Genomic DNA, 17,500 nt, shown 5'->3' with positions numbered 1-17,500 from the left:
CCTGTGTCACTCTCTGTTGAAGGCCACCCCCTCGACTAAACATACCATGGACACTCAGCTTTTACTATAGATCTTACTTTATCAGTTTCTTAATTATTAAATTAGAAATTTAACTGATACAATATAGCTCTTTAATTCCATTATACATTAACATATATATATATGTATATATATATACACATATATATACATATACATATTTTTTATTTGTTGAATGTCCTGAGAAGTATGTGTAATCTTTCAGTATGCATAGCTTCAATAATTATTAAATTAATTTACTCTTTCTTCTTTTTTTCTGTGCTTATTTCAATGTTTTATGTTTGGTATCATTTATCTCATCAGTTTTATTTATTAAGAAATTTCAATGCAGGCACCGACATATATTTGTCCTTTACATCGTAATTGACAGGTTTCACGTCGGCATCATGCTTTACATAACACTGACGTCATAGCGTGAGAAGGAGCTTTAAGCTTCTTTAAAATGAATATTTAGTTTATATTTAGATATAGGTATTATGATTTAGTTTTTGATAGACGAGACATTTATGTAGTAGTGTTCGTAGAGATACATGTGATGATACTAAAATATTATAGACATAAGTTTTTCTATTCTATTATCGCCCATAGCCCCAAAATGTCATGCTGTTAGCAAGTGAATGAATGTTTATCTAATTTCATCAGCACAAAATCATTTATTATAAGATGTTTTTAATCATATATACATATATCATGTACAATTCTCCAAACTAATTTACAATGAAACAAGAACAATCCTGCCTGACATTCCTCTTTTCTAGGAATGTGTAATTTGTACTAATGCTAGAACAAAGTTATAAGTGGAGGTATGCCCATCTCTATATATACATTATATAAACTATATTTTTGGGAAGCAACAATGAGTTACGAGTTTAAAATTATATTCTTTTCTTTTTCAATATCAGAAAGATAAATGAAATAAAAAAGTATATAATTTATTGCATACATTTCATGCACAGTCATTTTGAATAGAGAGTAAAATATATGAAAAATTAACACTATACAATAAGAACTATGACAATTTTGGAAATTTCTTTTAACTTAGTTTTTATTAATTTAATAAAATATGAATCCTTTAATAATGTTTATTGTATATTCATATGAGCAAACACTCCACTTTTTATTGACTGTATTATTATCTAATATATTCCGATACACGAATACATCGTACAGGAAATAGAGTTATTTTAACAAATAATGTCTTGTGTAAAATGTACACTGATAGATGCAACAAATATATGTTATATATATATATATATATATTACATATATATACATATGTATACATATATATATGTATATATACATATATATATATAGATTAGTAGCGAATAGGCGTGTTAGTGCGAAGACTTATTGTCGGCGCCTGCAATAGAAAGTGAAGTTAGCACCAAAGCCCCAATCGTATAAAATGCTATTTAATACAAATAGACGCGAATATTATTTAATAAAGCCACAATTAAAAATTTTATATATATTTTAAAAGGAAAAATGGCTAATTTTTTTTTTTTAAGATAATAATATATCAACATATCAACTTTTGTGCAATATTTTTTTAGTAATCAAATGAATCACAGCATACTGCAAATAAAAGGTGATTCCACTTTGCATTTCAAATCTTATCACTTATACGAATTTCTATATATTTTTTTTTGTTTTTATATATATATACATACACACGCATATATATCATAATTTACTTACGATGGAATAAGTGGTGGTGGTAGGCCTGGATTAGCTCGAGCTGGCGGTGGTCCACCAGGTCCAGGTCGATTAGGAATTGCTGGTGCTGGCCGCCCACTGGCAGGAACAGGCGGTGGTACTCGTGAACTAGAAAGAGGTGGTGGCTGTGTCACTCCACGTCTTGGCCCACCAGGAGATGGTGGCGATAACCTAAAGTGGATTCTTTTGCTAAAGATCATCTAATATCTATCGAATTGTTCTAGCTTTACTGACTTCCGTTGTTTTTAAATTATAATGAATTAAAAAAAATCTATAACTAAAAAAAATATATATATACATCATATAACACAATCTGCTTGAAAATTAAATAAATTAAAAATATTATGCTCAAATAAATATTTTTAATAAGCGAGAAATAAAAACGAACGTAAAATAAATCAAAAATGTAATGAAATACCATTATTTTTTAGAATAAAATTAAATGATAAAAACATGATAAATCTTACCCAAGACTGTTGCAATGATGTTCAAGTATACAAGGCAAAAGTGCATAGTGTAAAATTCGATATAAACAAATTAGTTGATTTCTAATTTGGAGAAAGAATAATAACATAATGATTACCTCGGATTTTCTCCAGAAGCTAACCAATCATTCTTCACTGGTGGTGGTACTGGTGTTGATACTGTAGCCATTGAAACATCTCCAATAATACGAAGAGCTTCTTTACATGCATGATACATGCGTAACATTTCTTCTCTTTTCTGTGCTTCTTCAGGAGATTCTTCCATCATAGATGCCTGCAATCAAGTAAAAGTATAATAATAATGGTGTTAATAGATATAAAGGAAGTTAAAGTAATTTCAAAATGTGCATGCATGTGACTTGTATAAGGAAATTATTATGGATATAGGATTTGTTGGAGAGATAGGACTTACAATTACAGGATCAATGAAATTCTTGAATATATCTATTTTATCTTCTTTCAACTAGTAAAAAATATAGGAATATTTAATGGTTTTACATGTATACATAGATTATATTAATATGTAATTCTCTTACTTGATCACCACTCGCATAAAGATGTGCCAATAATTCTCCATTAATAAAGTCTTTTGCATTATTAATAATAAGATGCATAATTGTTTTTGGAACAAGATCACGGGTAGTTTTTGTAACAATTTTCATGTAAGAATCTACTAGATTCCTAATTGTTTCTACTTGACGTTCTAACTGAGGATCCATCGAAGATTGACCTTCTGTACCACCCTAAACATACAAATGAAACTGTGAAAAATTTGATATTTTTTTGTATAAAAGAAATAATCAAATTTATTTCATAAGGGGAAAAAAAAAAGAACAAAAACTATACTATCAAGATTATAATTATATTGTAACTCTGCATTGTAATCAATACAAACTAAATATATTAAATTCTACTACTATATACATAACGTGTCAATTCCTAATAAATTATATAGTAAATATATATACATATATATAATTATTCCTTAGCAGCACTTAAATGATCATTTACATCATAAATAGTATTTCACAACGTTTTCAACATTATTATACTTCAATTAATTGGAGAGTTTATATATTTTTGATCAATTAAGTATTACTTAAATAATGTAATATGCTGAGTGGAGGTGTATGTATGTAATCATAAATGCGTGTTTTGTAAACAATGCAGTACAAATTCTATGCAATTTTACAAACCTCATATCCTTCCTTTAGTCGTTTAAAATTTTAAACAAAAAGATTTTATTACAGTTATGCAGACATTAGATATAATATATTGATTAAATTTTATCAAAAATGACAACATGCAGAATTTATGATTAAATTTTTTTAGACAAATCTTTAATTATTTTTATAAGCTAAACTAAATCACACCACCACACAGTTAAATAACACACAATTCGAAATAAAACAAGAATTCAGATCACTCTTTTTTTTTTTCATTCAACTCACCCTCTGCTTATCCTAAAATAAATCATAAAATACTGCTCTAATAAATTTAATACGATATTAATATTTCTACTAATATTTTTGATAGATATACCCTTATTTGAGAAACTTTTATGATCAGCTGAATGTAAAATAATCAATAACTATTATTTCAAATAAAAAAAATAAAAACTTTCTTTTTATGATAAACATTGATATTAATATATCTAGTCACATATACATTGATATAATTGGAAATAATAATCTATAAAACATTATAGATTTTATACATATAACATTTATTTATTTTTAAATGAAAGACAAATGACACATGATCTTAAATACAAAAAGAAAAAAGATGTACGTGTGTAAATTGAAATATGTACAAATATGTTACCTCTCCTTCTCCATTTGCTTGCTCTGTTGATTTTTCAGGATATACTCCAGCTCTGAGTAACGAAGCCTTCCAAGAATCAACATCATCCTGAGTTTCACAACTTAATTCAAGTTGTTTAAAATCTTTATAAACGTTCCTTCCTTCTGGATTGAATAATGCAAAAAGATATCGCCGAGACATGAAGCCTTGTTCTAAATCGCGTAGTTTCAAACCATCAAGAGGTAGCATATATTTCTTTTCACGTTCCTTTAAGATGAATAAAAAAATAAATATATGCATATAAAGATATATAGAAATGATGAATTCAAAATTTCAATTAATTTATTTCAACTGCATTTAAAAGTTTTAATTTTGTTTTTGAAAAGTATTTACCTCTTCATCTTTAAACCAAGAAATACTTTCAGAGGTCAGAACAAACCAATAGTCTCTGGATCCTCCTTTCATAATACCAAGATTATGAATACACATATAACCTTTACGTATTACTTGGTTGCCTAAAATATGTCGTCCAGCTTTAACTGCATTTTCTGATGATTGCTGAGCACTGTAACATAAAAAAGGATATATAATGAAATGTATAAAAAGAGAAAATTTTATATATTCTTGTGCAAGGCCCACCATAATAGTGTACCACGAAAATTGCACTAGTCACACTTTTATCGAACAAACTAGCAGGGTAAAAATCCTAGCATTAGGTTTCAAAAATTATGCAAACACGTTATATCATAATATTAGAGCAAAAGTTTTTAAATATATGTCTTAATGACTATAGAAGAAAAATTGCAAAATAAATGTAATATAAATAAAAAAGTTATAAAAAGAACATATGTGTATTTTAAATGAAGAAGTAACTTTCTTAGCATTCTTGAAAAAGCAAAATTTTGTGTAACATTTTTTTTTTCACTGACTGTGAGAAACTTTATAACATTCTACTGTGCCACATCTTGAAAATATAAAATGCTGTAAAAAAATTTTAAACATGCAAACATGTATATATCATATTCCTGTAATTTTTAAAATAAGCTTGTAAATATACCTTGTAACAATCATTCAAAAAATAGTATTTACACACTGCAAAGAGAACTATTTACACCTGCAATCGAAGCAACTTCTTATTAACATAATGTATTGCTTAAGCACATTTTAAATGTATGAAATGGTTTGGAATATGAAACAAAAACGTAGAATTGATGTTGCTGTGTTTAGTACATTATTTTTGTCTAAATATTCATGAATGACTTACATTATTTCGTATACCAATTTCTTGTTTTATTTAAAAAAAATTTATTAATATATAACACATTATGTAACATGTAATGAAGATACAAATAAAAAAGAAATAATTCAAATTGGAATAGAGTTCTAAGAAGTATCATTTTATATTTAAAATCACATTATAATCAATATATATTGAAAAAATTTTAAAGAAAAACAATCTTCCATAATTATGCTCCTCAAAGTACTAATATCACATCCATCATAAATAATAAATCATATAAGAAATGTATAGTTAAAAATCTATAGTATTATTAAACAATAAATGAAAATAAATGATTAGAGAGCACGTGTGGGAAAATATTAAATTTCAATTAAAAAATAATATACCATAGTGCAGTTTTTGTTATAATAAACTTTATCACAATGGTATATATAATAATATGAAAATATTTTTTTGGATGTCTTTTATACATTCATCATAAGGAATAATATTAAATCAAGCCAGAGATTGCTGTCGGTTGCGATTTATATATATATATATATATACACATTTGTATATATATACACATATACATATATATATGTATATATATATATATATATATATATATATATATATATATATATATATATATAATATATAATATATATATTATAATAAAACATCATTGTAAGGTAAAAGCCAAAAACATTATCGGAAGGATAAGCATAAGAGAAAGCGTGAAAATGGAAGGAACAAAAAATGTAGTGGAAATTTTTTTGTCAATGTATTTTAACATTTCTTACCTTGCATTATGGCTACTGGCCGCCGCGCTGCCGATACAATTAAATCATTTTTTTAATTGTAAAATATAAAGAAGTCGATCATGAATAGAGACATTTGTGGGGGAAAGTATATATGTTATGTTGATCAGAGCAAGGCATATATGATATAATTCATGCATAAAAATTTTTCTTTATAGGAAATATTCGTTCAATTAATATCAGTAATATAGAGAAGTATATTTATAGTATATGTTTAAATATGCCTTACCCAGTATGGTACTAGAAGTTAAATCAAGAAGTTTATGGCATTATTTTTCAGCAACATCATTATTGTTATTTTAAAGTTTATTTGTCTTCATCATTTAGACTGTTTGCTTGTACAATGAATATGAAATAAATACTTAAAATGAATAATTATCTAACTAGTACTGATAATATATGCCAGAGATATTTTTTGCTTTTTTTTTTTTTTTTTTGGTAATAAGCAGGATTGCGTTATATATTTTAGATATATTCTTATAAATGAATCCCAATTTTCTCACAAAAAAATTGTTATATAACAGATACAAGAATAAATTTCATTGCAAAGATTGTTAACAAGTACACACATATTAATTAGGCATTTAGGTATAAAATCATGCAAAAGGAAGTTAAATAAGTACTTATTGTTAGAATTTCATGTATCTTTCCTAAAAAATATCATTTAATATTTATATACATATAAGTGAGAATATCTCTGGTATTACATATGATATCATTCTATGTTTTATATGTGTAAAATGATTTAAACCAAAAAGATGCATATATGTAATATTAAAAATAAATGATACTAAAAGAAAAATATTTGCATTATAACCAAAATGACAAAAAAAAAAAAAAAAAGCATAAAAAACTTTCACAGATATATATCACACCTGAGCAGCAGCGTATGAGTACAATAAATGCGCGAAAAAGCATTTGAAGCAATGAAGTAGTTAATACTAAAGAGCTAAAATTACATAATTTTTTATGAAGCAAAATGTATTGAATATATTCGCATAAATTAACTAGATTGAACCAAATGGATAATATACTGCATGCACTGATCGTGAAAGAAGCATTTTCTAAGAAGACAATTAAAAATAAATAATAAAAAATAAAACAATTTTACAGCTAAATCAACAAATTAAATTATTCATATATTGCACCTAATAAAATTCGTACTTGTGAAATATTGTTTCTATGAGCACTCTTAAATGTGAATTCAATAATGTATTATTGCTCACTTTAACATTAGAATGTGTTATCATGCATTGTATTTCTTTGGTATCAGTAGTAATAGGTTTTATAAGAGTAAAATAATTTTGTTCAAATATAACGTATATAAGTTAATCAAAATAATATCTATTATGTAAGTCTATTATTTATATAAGAAACAAAGTTTTTGTTTAAAACGAAATAAAATCTTTAAATATTATTCATTAATTATTTCCATGATTTGACACAAACTTGAGGATTGTTTGATTGTTTGTATGTGTGTGTGTGTTTTTTTTTATATACTACAATTTCTAACTTTAGCGATGATATAGACTAAAACATAAGATTTATTCTACAGAATTAGCTACTTGATTTTTTAAATAATGAAATATTTTGATTGATATTTTGTTTTTTATGTGAAAATCTAATATTCTTTTTTCCCCCTTTCATATTGTAAAGTAAGCATTAATTCTATGTGAAATGTTATTAATATAACATTAAAAATGTTTGGCATACATCATTGAATATTATATATTATATCAACTATATATTGTAACTCATATATTAAAATAAAATTAAAGAAAATATAATAGCAGGCACATATGTAACAAAAGCCACACACAAAAGTGATTATACCAAACTTGCAAAAATTTAATTTCTTGTATCATATTATTTACTTTCATGAATACTAATTACATCTAAAATAATTTACAGACAAAGAGTATTCAAATGATACTTACTTGGCAAAACCGATAAAATCTTCATGGTTTGTATTCATATAGGCAAGCTCACAATCCACTAAAAGTACTAGTTGCTCTTTACACATTTGTTCACGTTGTCGAACATGAGTAGCTATAATACGTTCCGTTTCTTCTCTTAATCTAGGATAACGTGACATCTACAATATAAAATTATATGTTAGTAAATTTCACATGACAATTATGGCAAGTTAAAAAAAAAAAGAAAAATAAAAAAATCAATGAAGAGGAAGAAAAATATAACGTACCCTATCTGTACAAATACGAACAACATTACCAAGCTCTTGTATGACTAGGTCCACACATTTTAGGCTAGGCTCTTTAAGCCTGTTAATTTGCTTCTTGACTATTGCCTCAAAGGCCATATCTGGTGTGAATAATCCTACCCTAATACCTGTATCATTAAGAAATAGTATTTAAAATTTTGTTATTTAATATAAAAGAATAGAAAAGAATGTTAAACACATAATTAAAAATTTAACTAACCATGAATATTTCTGATAGCAAAAGCAATTTCTCTTCTGAGTTCTTTTTCATCAAATTCCATTTTAACAATTTCAAATGGAAAACGTTCGTGAAATAATCTGTTTATTTTTGCTCCCCCACTAAGTTCATTTGTGTTAATTTGCGCTGAACCAGAACCTTCTATAGTCCGTTCAAAATCTGACTGAAGTTGTTGTATCATCCTTAAAAATATTTAAGATGAAATATAAAAGTTTATGTATCAAATGTTAATATTATGGGTAGAGAGCCTTGATATTATGCAAAATCAAAAGCAATTACATAATCCTATGTAACAAAATTACTTCTTTATTTATATATTGTATTGTATATTATATAACATATTTATATATTGTATTATATATTATATAACTATATTTATATATTATATAACAAAATTATTTTCATTTAAAAAAGTATTTCATTAAGTGAATTAAATTATAGAGTTTGCGCAAAAGCTTTCTATTCTTCAACAAAATATCATGCATATTGTCCAATGTATCAAATCGTTAGTATGTTATTCAGTTTCATTTTTCTGTCTGCATTCAAAATCAATAATTATATCATATCTTTAAATAATAAATAAAGTGTAATAGTGAAACTATTTCATTGAAATATATAAAATGATACTTTTAATAGATCTGTTTATTTAATTTTTAAGCAAACAACACACAATCTATCAAAAAATCTTTGAATACATAAGAGAAGATACCTACATATACATATGAATTGATCTGAAAAATAAAAGAATAAAAATAACAAATAATTGTCTAAAATGTCAGGACCCTCCACCCACAAGGAATTTTTTTTAAAGAATAAATTAGATTGTATATCTTTTGCAATGTGTAGTTTAAATATTATACAATTCATAGAAAAATTAAAGAACATATCTATGTAATAAAAATTTACTCTCACTTACTGTAACATAGCCTTTGTTTTAATAGCAGGATCATCTGGTCTAAAATGTTTATACTGTTCAACATCTTTTTCCAGTGTAAGAAGCTGTTTTTGTAATCTATCTCGTAAGGCAGGAAGGGTATCCCTTATGTGATTTGTAAGTTGTTGATTTAAAACTCGTTGCAGATACGGTGTACCCAATCTGTCTGCTAAGTGTCGATAAGACGGGTGGCTAGTGTAAAAAGATAAATATTTTTTTACATTTGAGAATATATTTACCAAGATAACATAAATAATTATATTAGTTATTTACCTAAGAAAAAATTTTCTTTCAGCTGCTAAAGCATTTTTGATATCCTTACGCCCTTCAATGTCTTTTTGACTTCTATTAACAACACCTATATAGCCTCTTCGCAAAGGTAACAGCTTATTCTCCAAGATATCTCTTGCATCAGTACCATCATCCATAAGATCCAATTTAGTAATAACTCCGATAGTACGTACACCTTACCAATTATTTCATATCGTTTTTATATATATTTATGAAATTATTTGATATATATTATCATATAGAAAAAATTACCTTGTGGATCAACCTCTTTAGCAAGTTTAAGAGCATCACTGTTTGCCAAGTCGGTATTAGCCGGTGTAACTGCCAATATAAGACAATTTTCTCTTCTAATGAATTGAAAAATCATTGCTTTAATTTGAGCTTCTATATCAACTGGTTGATCTCCAATTGGCACTTTTGTAAGACCAGGTAGATCAATCAATGTAAGATTGAGAACTAAGAAAGAAGTAATTTCTCCATTAATCCTAGTCATTTGATTATCATATGAATATAGTAATAAAATTATAATTACCATTGGGAGAGTATACTCTCAAATTTATAGGTATATTAGAAATACCCTTATTACTGCCAGTTACTCTATCTGTTTCAGATTCTATTTCTTTTCTTACTTCATCAAAGTCCACGAACTTCTTGCCTTTACAGTGCAAAAATTCTGCAAATTCTGTAATCACAAAAAAAATATTCATTAATATTATCCTCGTTGTAACTAAAATATTTGTACGTAAATCTTTTATAAAAAAAGATTCAGATAAAATATCTGCATAGAAAGAGAAATGGCAATGTACTGAATATCCTGTTTGTTATAAACTCAAATATATACAGGAAGCTGTGATAACTGAGAACAACTATGTACACAGTTTGCATATTAATTTTATCTGATACAAATATAATTTTTCTCTTTGTATATTTTTCAAATATACTTTGGTAATGAGATTATGCCTGTGATGACTCACCCGTAGTGCTATTAATCAATTGTAAGATGAGTGGTCTTCTAGTTACAATACCAGAACCTCTTGGTAAGAAATCCCTGTAAAAAAAAAAAAAAAAAAAAAAGGAAAAAAAAAGAGAAAAAAAAAAACAAGAAAAAACCATTAATTTTTTTAACAATTATTACTGAAAAGATTATTTCAAAGAAGAAATGAAATAATTAAGAAAAACTAACATAACAATTAGAAAAAAAAAATATATCAAATTATACCATAATAATAATTTACCCACTAAGAGACTATATATTAATTCTTTCACAAGTTAAAATTAAATGTCATTAGCGAGTTTCATAAATTGGTCAACAAATAATTATGATATGCCTAATATTTTTTTTGTTGATGTTAATTCTTCTTTCAGGTATATACACACACACACACACACATATATATATAGATGTGTGTATGTATATATATATATCTCATACGTGCGTACAGTTTGTCTTCTTAATCATAACAAAACTTTCTATAGTATTTGAACAGAAATAATGAATATTTTTCCGACGACATAAAGAGACGGAAGTTTGTTGTTGAATGTAAGATAAAATATTTCCGTTAAGAAACGAACTCGGTAATTGATACCACCAGCTGATTTCATATTTAAGTGGTACGATTGGAACAATGATACGTTTGAATTTCTGAAAGCGGCGATGACTGTCTTCATTTATTAAAAAACACAGAAAAGGAGAAGAAGAAGAAAAAGAAGAAGAAGAAGAAGAAGAAGAAGAAGAAGAAAATGAAGGAAAAAAACCATTGATGTTACCTTACGATGATATCATGAAATAATAAGAAAAGAAACATAATTAAGAGAGATATTACGCGAGAGAAGGGAAAGACGTTCGATATGTCACCGTGATGGCGGTCTCCTACGATTTTAGTGATACTATTGATCGACGAGAACAATTAATGGATAAGAGAAGGATAGAGTAAGATCGTTAGAAATAATAATAATAATAACAATAATAATATTAATAATAATAATAACAATAATAATAACATTACTATTATTATTTGATAATTAATATTGATAATAATAATAATAATAATAATAATAATAATAATAATAATAATAATAATAGAAAAGAATTTAAGAATTGAAACGAAAGTAAAATGTAGTACTGCCCGCCTCCAAGGCGTGGCGTTTAATAAAGATAGAAAAATTGAGATAAGTACGTTAGATCGATTCTTTGATGACGATTAACGATTGAATTCTAAAGACGCAATGAGATGCTTACGCGGTTCATATATCACGATTGTTTTCAAGAAAAGAAATAAGAAAAGAAAAGAAAAGAAAAGAAATGAGTTTGCGATACTTACTTGCCAACAAAGTTTTCGAGTACGGAACTTTTTCCCGCACTCTGACCGCCCACTACCGCGATTTGTGGTAAATCAAGTTGCATGTGGACCCCGAGTTGCGTGAATGCATCTTGCAGCTTGTTCACGATCGGGATCAGTTGTTCCATACCCGTATTTCCAGCCATTTTTTTCTTTCTTTAGATCCTATCACGAATTCACTCCACGTTAAGGAATACGATGATCTCTTTACCTTGATTCTGATCTTATTATGTTTAACTTCTCTACGACAATAATGACACAGAATCGACACACTACCTTCGATAACAGTATTAATACTAGAAGTTGAAACAACAATAATAGCAGCAGTAGCAGCAGCACCAGCACGCACACCAATACCACTACCACCGCCGCCCCCTCACGCGCGCAATCCTCGAGGGTAACTGCCACAGAAGTGAGATCCTAGAGTCGTTTTTCCTGCAGGTATCTCTCAACGCTGTCAAAATGGCCGATTTCGCGAGGGAGTATATTTTTTTCTCTCTCTCTCTCTCTCTCTCTCTCTTTCTCACTCTCTGTCTCTCTCTCTCTCTTTCTCTCTTTCGTTGACGCGCCAAATTTCACCGCATCTTTTCTGAAAAGAAAAAAAATCCCTTTTCTTATTCTATTTTTTATTTTTATTTTTTTATCCCCAATGATACAATATAAATATATATATATATATGTGTTATATGTATATATATATATATATATATAGTTTTATTTAACGCGTATTGTGCGAGATATAACGTAACCGACGCTCAATGTAACAACTCACCGTGGCCACTACCTTCGTATAAATGAGATCTAGCGTACAGACTCGAACGAATGTAACGTCGCTTCAATCGATAATCGAAGCGTGCGCACTATCGCACCGCCTCCCTTGTGACCCACTTTTTCTCCTTCCGAGATAAAATCCATATCGTCTTCCCGTTAGTGACCTTTTTACTTTATTATTCCGATCGATTTCAACGTTCTTCCTAATTTCTTATGAAAAATACCGATATCTATCTTTCTCTCTCTCTCTCTCTCTTTCTTTGTCTCTTTTTCCTATTTATTTCTTTTTCTATTATATTCATAGTTCTCTTTTTATTTCTCTTTCGTTTTCGATTGGTTTTAACGATCGTCTTGAGAAATTCAAATGTACGCGGGATAAACATTTGAACAACGAAAGTGAACTCATCCGCTATTTTTTTCCTTCCTTCTTCTTTAATCTCTCTCTCTCTCTCTCTCTCTCTCTCTTTCTTTTCGATAATCGAAGAATACAGTTTGTTGGAAACGTCAAATGTACCGAATATACTCGAATAATCGAATTAATCGAATTCTTATAAATTTATCGATTCTTTTTAATTATTCTTATAAATTCATTGTTACGAAATTATCCTTTAAATTTCGTATATCTCTAATGTAAACGATCAAATGAGAATATGGACAAAAGAATTATTACTGTCGTATTTCATACTAAAGTATAAAGTATAAATTTAATTTGTATTTAATATATTGATTCCTTGAATCCATCTCTCCGACATTTTCATCCGACATTTTATTTCGGGTCAAGCAATTTAGCTATGTATTCATAAGGCGCATACGCAAGATAAAAGGTTTCATTAAAATGCTCTGCATATTGAAACGCGTCCAAAAAGATCGTATATATGCTCACTGAGCATTCGACATCAATAGAATTTATTTAACCAATATTCATAGATTTAATTTGTCTATTAATGAATTGTATATGTATATATAAATTGTATATCGTATATATGTATATATATATATATATGTATATATATATATATATATATCTATATAGGTAAAATTATGTTGTTCGTCAATATACCTTAAGATTGTCTTTCGTAAATCTTATTTTAATGAATAGAAATACAGTGCTCTCGTTTAATGTAGTTACGTATCATTTTTATATACATACATCGCTGGTTGAATGAGGGCGCGACCGGTATTTTCCAGTAGTACAAATCCAAAATGTCAGACATCGATAAATGGATAGATATTGCAAAAGAATGCAAATATCTTCCGGAAAATGATCTTAAGGTAATTAATATCTATGAGATTATGTTTATTATGACATTGTGAACAGGTTATTTGATTTATATAAAAGATAACCTTATTGGTTGATAATCATAGGATTACTTTAAAACAGTGTATTCACTTCAATAACTGTAATAATTTTGTTATTATATAGAAACTCTGTGACATGGTATGTGATTTATTATTGGAAGAATCCAATATTCAACCTGTATCTACTCCGGTAACGGTTTGTGGCGATATCCACGGACAGGTAAGTGGAAAATTTTAAATCTAACCTCATAAATCTAACTATGTAATTACATATATTGTTTATATTACGTTTTTGTATTGTTATTTCTCTTTTAATATTTGCAAAATTAATTAATGTTTTTTTTTTGTTTTTTGTTTTTTTTTTCTTTTTATCAATGCTATCTCAGTTTTATGATCTGGAGGAATTATTCCGTAATGGAGGACCTGTGCCTGATACAAATTATATATTCATGGGTGATTTTGTGGATAGGGGCTATTATAGTTTAGAAACATTTACACGCCTACTCACGCTTAAAGCAAAATGGTCTGATAGAATAACATTACTCAGAGGGAATCATGAATCAAGACAAATCACACACGTCTATGGATTTTATGGTTGGTAGGACATTATATAATTCTTTTAATTATTAAATCAATATATAAGATTAAATACATAATCTTATTTATATATTAATTAATACTTATAATACTCATATAATTGAATATGATTTGGAAATAGATGAGTGTCAGAACAAATATGGCAATGCAAACGCATGGAAGTATTGCTGCAGAGTCTTTGATTTGCTCACAGTTGCTGCCGTAAGTCGACATATTTTTGATTCTGTAATATAAGATAGAATTATAAGAACTATTGATCATTATAATTTACACAATTTTTCAGTTAATCGACGAACAAGTACTTTGCGTACATGGTGGATTATCTCCAGCTATTTCAACATTAGATCAAATTAGGACGATTGAAAGAAATCAAGAAATACCACATAAAGGTTTCAGAGAATAATTTATAATTTTAATATAATATATTCATTCTTTTTATTCGTATTCGTTTTTCTTTAGGTGCTTTCTGTGATTTGGTATGGTCCGATCCAGAAGATGTGGATGGATGGACGGTTAGCCCACGAGGTGCTGGTTGGCTGTTTGGAAGCAGAGTTACTTATAAATTTATGGAAATAAATGACCTTAAGCTTATTTGCAGAGCTCATCAACTGGTGCATGAAGGTGAGTACTCATTAAAACATCAGAATTTTGTTGTATGTTCTTTTTTATATCATGTATAATTTGTAGCAAGTTATTATATTAATTATTTTGTTTATAGGCTATAGATACATGTTTAATGACAAATTAGTGACAGTCTGGTCAGCTCCAAACTACTGTTACAGATGTGGCAACATAGCTAGTATTTTACAGTTTACAACAGTAGATCATAGATGTCCAGTGCTGTTCCAGGCAGTACCTGATTCAGAAAGAGTGATTCCACCCTTAACCACAACTCCATACTTCTTGTGATTTAACTTAGTAATTCATTTGTTTGGATGCAGAGGAGAGATATCTGTGTCTAGACTCAATGGAATTACATGATTTTTGGATAATGAATCCAGGCTGGTACTATGACGGAGCATAAAATTCCCTAAAATATATTACAGAGTATTACATTGCTTAGAATTTTGATATCCTTTTGTTTTTTCGTTTTTTTTTTTTTTTTTTTTTTTTTTTTTTATTTAAGTTTTTAATGCTTTTCTAATCGAACTGTATAACCTGGCACAGACAATTTACAATGTAATTATTATGAAAAAAAATTTGAAGATTTTTAAAGGATTTTATCAACTTTTGTATATTAAAAATTTTTATACTTAGCATCTGCCATTGCATCAGCCTGATTTCTTTAATTTAAAGATATTTTCCATTGGAATAAATGTGAACACTCTATGGTCTAGACGCTTCGCTGTCTACTGTGTACATTCTATAGAGCATTCGTATCTCAGAGCAATGTTGTGGACATATTGACACGAAGGCTGAGGCTTTTTAAATAATTTATGAACATAATTAATTAATGGTCCAACTATGTGTGGATGGATAAATAAAAAATGTCATTTAAACATTCCGGCATATAAGACAGGCGCTCTGAGTACAATCGATGCTTCATTGATATTATGATCGTTGTGCGTAGAATTCAGGTTTATTCAAGCGTAAGCGTATATACTATCGTTAAGGTCTTCCTGAGTAAATGATACATTTCTGATTTAGTAAATATACTGGTATGCTGCGTGCAATTTTTTTATTCTAGATGCGCAATCAGTGTTCTTAGCAGCATAAATTTGGCGTTTATGCCATGGTACAAATAGTGTATAGCAGTAGCCAAAGTTTTTCTGCCTAGGTAAGGGTATCTATGAGAGGATTGTATTATCTGTAATTGTTTTTCTGTCTCTCTTCTTTTTTTTTCTTTTTTTTTTTTTTTATATTTTTTTTCCCTTTCTTTTTTCTCTTTTTCTTTTTTTTAATCGTTTTTACGCACATGACATTTCTTTTTATATCGTCTTTTAAATTCTGGGCTCATTATTAATCATCTGCAAAGTACTCTAATCTATCGGTATTCATTCAGAAAGCTCGGCCTTTTTAGCCATTTCTCTCTTCTATAAGTACAAAGCAATAGTTTTGAATATTATTATATTCTCCGCGTCTTTGTACAGTTTCCACGTTGTATGCCAAATTGCTGTTGTACTGAATAATCGTATTAGCTAGTTTCTCATAAGTTCATTACTATAGGGAGCAACTTGTAAAAATCGAGACCCTTAGCAATGTGCCTCTCTAAATTGATAAGCGTTTGTGTAATATAATGATACGGTATCGATACATAATTAATGGGAACGCACTGGCCATTGCGTATTATAAGCCTGAATTCTGACCATCGATTGATTAGCTCACGGTATTCCTAATTGATCACAGACCCGATAAATATCGCATTGGCATTTGGCACTGGCTGTCAAGTTGGAAATTATTCTATTTTGAATTTTGTGATATAGATCGAACGAGGCATGTGAACGTTATGTCGACGTTTATAACGATTCTCCTTGTCGAAATCGTTCGAAGATGTTTTAATAACTTGTTACTTCAAGGAATATAATAAACATTTGAACAGTGCCTTCAGAACTATAATACGACACGGTCTACTAGAAATAAATACTTTCTACCGACAGATAGTAATAGAAGTAAGACGAATTATATGAATGCCAGAGAGTTCAACAAGGATCGTATACATACGTATATAAAAGATCTCTTTATCCGTTTCCGTTAAAGAACGTCTAACGAACATCTAACTCT

The 17,500-nt window shown here is 28.1% G+C and overlaps 2 protein-coding genes across 16 annotated transcripts in view; one reads left to right on the top strand and one right to left on the bottom strand.

The window, feature by feature from the left end:
* The window catches only part of LOC124952006 (dynamin), a 20,530-nt gene extending 7,499 nt beyond the window's left edge, over positions 1-13,031 (bottom strand). Inside the window, exons 1-20 of one of the 15 annotated variants that reach the window (XM_047501232.1) lie at positions 12,885-13,031; positions 12,389-12,701; positions 12,095-12,277; positions 10,748-10,821; positions 10,306-10,455; positions 10,026-10,229; positions 9,756-9,948; positions 9,465-9,674; positions 8,531-8,730; positions 8,293-8,438; positions 8,027-8,184; positions 6,072-6,098; positions 4,440-4,611; positions 4,068-4,313; positions 3,440-3,451; positions 2,780-2,986; positions 2,342-2,517; positions 2,226-2,231; positions 1,741-1,929; positions 1-35 (exon numbers count right to left, since the gene is read on the bottom strand). The exon at positions 1-35 is cut by the window's left edge and continues 61 nt beyond it. In XM_047501232.1, coding sequence (XP_047357188.1) covers positions 1-35; positions 1,741-1,929; positions 2,226-2,231; positions 2,342-2,517; positions 2,780-2,986; positions 3,440-3,451; positions 4,068-4,313; positions 4,440-4,611; positions 6,072-6,098; positions 8,027-8,184; positions 8,293-8,438; positions 8,531-8,730; positions 9,465-9,674; positions 9,756-9,948; positions 10,026-10,229; positions 10,306-10,455; positions 10,748-10,821; positions 12,095-12,258 — 2,569 coding nt within the window. In that variant the 5' untranslated portion in view covers positions 12,259-12,277; positions 12,389-12,701; positions 12,885-13,031. Of the gene's footprint in view, positions 36-153; positions 1,403-1,740; positions 1,930-2,225; positions 2,232-2,341; positions 2,518-2,779; positions 2,987-3,439; positions 3,452-3,694; positions 3,707-4,067; positions 4,314-4,439; positions 4,612-6,071; positions 6,099-8,026; positions 8,185-8,292; positions 8,439-8,530; positions 8,731-9,464; positions 9,675-9,755; positions 9,949-10,025; positions 10,230-10,305; positions 10,456-10,747; positions 10,822-12,094; positions 12,702-12,884 lie in introns of those variants that run through there. The other 14 variants (XM_047501231.1, XM_047501242.1, XM_047501230.1 and 11 more) reach the window with 14 other exon arrangements.
* Positions 13,032-14,013: 982 nt separating this feature from the next.
* Positions 14,014-17,307, top strand: LOC124952216 (serine/threonine-protein phosphatase 6 catalytic subunit). Its single transcript, XM_047501759.1, has 7 exons — positions 14,014-14,155; positions 14,307-14,402; positions 14,569-14,776; positions 14,901-14,980; positions 15,063-15,168; positions 15,239-15,400; positions 15,498-17,307. Exons 1-7 carry the CDS (start codon positions 14,087-14,089, stop codon positions 15,686-15,688), a joined length of 912 nt encoding a protein of 303 aa, XP_047357715.1. The 5' UTR covers positions 14,014-14,086; the 3' UTR covers positions 15,689-17,307.
* The last annotated feature ends 193 nt before the right edge of the window (positions 17,308-17,500 follow it).

The sequence above is a fragment of the Vespa velutina genome, chromosome 10, assembly GCF_912470025.1.
Source record: "Vespa velutina chromosome 10, iVesVel2.1, whole genome shotgun sequence".
Classification (NCBI taxonomy): Eukaryota; Metazoa; Arthropoda; class Insecta; order Hymenoptera; family Vespidae; genus Vespa; species Vespa velutina.
The sequence above is the reverse complement of the archived record's forward strand: the minus strand, read 5'-3'. Positions and strand labels throughout refer to the sequence as shown.

Coding starts and splice junctions, on each gene's coding strand:
- LOC124952216 (XM_047501759.1), top strand. CDS start 14,087: ATGTCAGACATCGATAAATGGATAGATATTGCAAAAGAATGCAAATAT. Junction 14,156..14,306: donor TTCCGGAAAATGATCTTAAG/GTAATTAATATC, acceptor GTTATTATATAG/AAACTCTGTGACATGGTATG. Junction 14,981..15,062: donor ATTTGCTCACAGTTGCTGCC/GTAAGTCGACAT, acceptor ACAATTTTTCAG/TTAATCGACGAACAAGTACT.